The 1,999-nt window shown below is 39.7% G+C and overlaps 1 protein-coding gene across 1 annotated transcript; it reads right to left on the bottom strand.

The window, feature by feature from the left end:
* Positions 1 to 42: 42 nt before the first annotated feature.
* Positions 43 to 1,966, bottom strand: LOC102203436 (extracellular calcium-sensing receptor-like; the record flags this gene model as incomplete). The annotated part of the gene is made up of 6 exons (XM_005755599.1): positions 43 to 515; positions 702 to 825; positions 948 to 1,044; positions 1,207 to 1,337; positions 1,442 to 1,636; positions 1,766 to 1,966. Coding segments are annotated over 6 exons (1,221 nt in total), but the record flags the coding sequence as incomplete, so codon positions are not given.
* Positions 1,967 to 1,999: the final 33 nt, after the last annotated feature.

The following is a 1,999-nucleotide window of genomic DNA, read 5'->3' as shown; positions in this document are numbered from 1 at the left end:
CACACAAACTGATCTTTAAATGACAGTGACTGTTCGTCCTACCTGAGGAGCTGTCGCACAGATGATCAGAATCCTCTGCTGGGATGTACCAAACAGCTTCCGACCCCTGGAACCAGGTACATTAGTCCGGAAAGCCAGGAGGACCACAATGGTCTTAACAAGGAGGCAGGACAAACACAGGACAAAGCTGATCCCAAATGCTGCCTGGCGGAGCCTACATGTCCACCAAGATGGCTGACCAATGAACACCAGAGAACACAGGAAACAGAGCTTGAGTGACAGGAGAAGCAAGAAACTTATTTCTGAATTGTTGGCCTTGACGATGGGTGTAAAGCGGAAACTGTGAAACACAATGGTGATGATGGTGGTCAGTAAGAATCCCAACAGGGTGAGTGCAACCAGGATGATTCCCATGGTGTCATAGAAAGAGAGGAATTCTTCTTCCCCTGCAACACATTTCACTTTTTCTTTGTCTGACCAGAAGTACTCAGGGCATTTTGTGCACTCAGTGGAACCTTTGGGAACACAAAACGTAACTATATGTGTGTAAACATTATGGAAGTTTTCCTTGCATATCAACATATCTTGATGGTTCTCCAAGTGTCCATCTTTAAATTCAATGACCTTCTTCATTGCACTACATAATAATTTATTTATTTATCTTCTTTAAAATAAATAAATAAATAACATATATGGGCTACCAGTCTGGTTGCTGATCTCTCCATCTGCACAGGGCAAACAATCAAAGCAGCATTTGGGCTCTCCTTGGCGTGTGGCCTGCCTGCTGCCAGGGGGACATGGAGCACTACACTGAGATACAGGAACCTGAACAAGGAACAGAGAAAAGTAAAATAGCCATCAATATGTTGTTTCTGCTATTTAAGATAGTGTATCAAGTTAATTTGAACAGTTTCATAACAAATACGTGGAGGATAACTATGACCTACCTGTAACTGTCCTTTTGTCCATACAATGGTGTTCTTTTTTATTTGCAACTGCTCTCTCTGTGGTGCTGAACCATCATATGTTCCAACTTTGATAAATCTAGCACAAAGTAGCATAAAATATTTCAAAAGGCAAAAGAATTTATGTATTGTAGCATTTTATCAAAAATTGCAGTTATCCTAAAATAAATGTAACTATAGTTTATTGTTCATGATTACTTCAACATACAGTTCATTTGCACTTTAAAGTATTATATCCCACCTGATTTTATCCTTGCTGTCCTTCTGCCAGTTAATAATGTCATAAAGCGGGACTGGCTCTCCATTGGAGTCAAAGTATACTTTATCATCAAACTGGTTGGTAAAATTGACCATCTTCAGATATTGAAGAAACTACAAAAAAAGAGAATTAGAAAAACAAAAGAATGGCAAAAAAAAAACCCTACACATGAATCCCATGAATGTTGATTTAAATATTTTATAATATTTTCAATTACCTGACCATTTGAAAATGAGCTGTGTTTCTCACACAATCCCCCGCTAGGTCCTGCTGAATCGCAGTTCAAAAAAGTGTGCAGAGCATGGGCAACGGCATACACAGCTTTATACACATTGTAGGATATTCGAACCTGAGATACATCACTATAACTGCTGTCAGTGTTTCTCAAATCCTCTGACCCTGTGCATACAGGCTTTTCAAAAGCATATTCACCATCTTTATAAGCTGACATGTTAAATAAACTTTTTTGTCCCACATTAAATCCGACCATATAAAGAGAATTGTTTTGGAAACCTGAGTTGTAACGAAAACTATCATTAACATTGAAATCATCTGCTTCATAGTCTTTGGCTCTTTGGCTTTCAAACTCCAGCTTACAACCAAAATGTTCTTCCCAGAACATATTGAAAAATTCCATTCCTGGTTTGGGAGAGGGTCGGACATTCAAAAGAAACTCTTTCAAGCCTGGGATGCTGACTCCAGGGAAAGTGAAGCCCAGTGTTCCCTGTAGAATGTCGAGAAACTGGGGTGAGGCCAGTCGGCTCGAGGTCACCCA

The sequence above is a fragment of the Pundamilia nyererei genome, unplaced genomic scaffold (assembly GCF_000239375.1).
Source record: "Pundamilia nyererei isolate P.nyererei 1_Seehausen unplaced genomic scaffold, PunNye1.0 scaffold02048, whole genome shotgun sequence".
Lineage (NCBI taxonomy): Eukaryota > Metazoa > Chordata > Actinopteri > Cichliformes > Cichlidae > Pundamilia > Pundamilia nyererei.
This window is presented reverse-complemented; position numbering and strand designations above follow the sequence as displayed.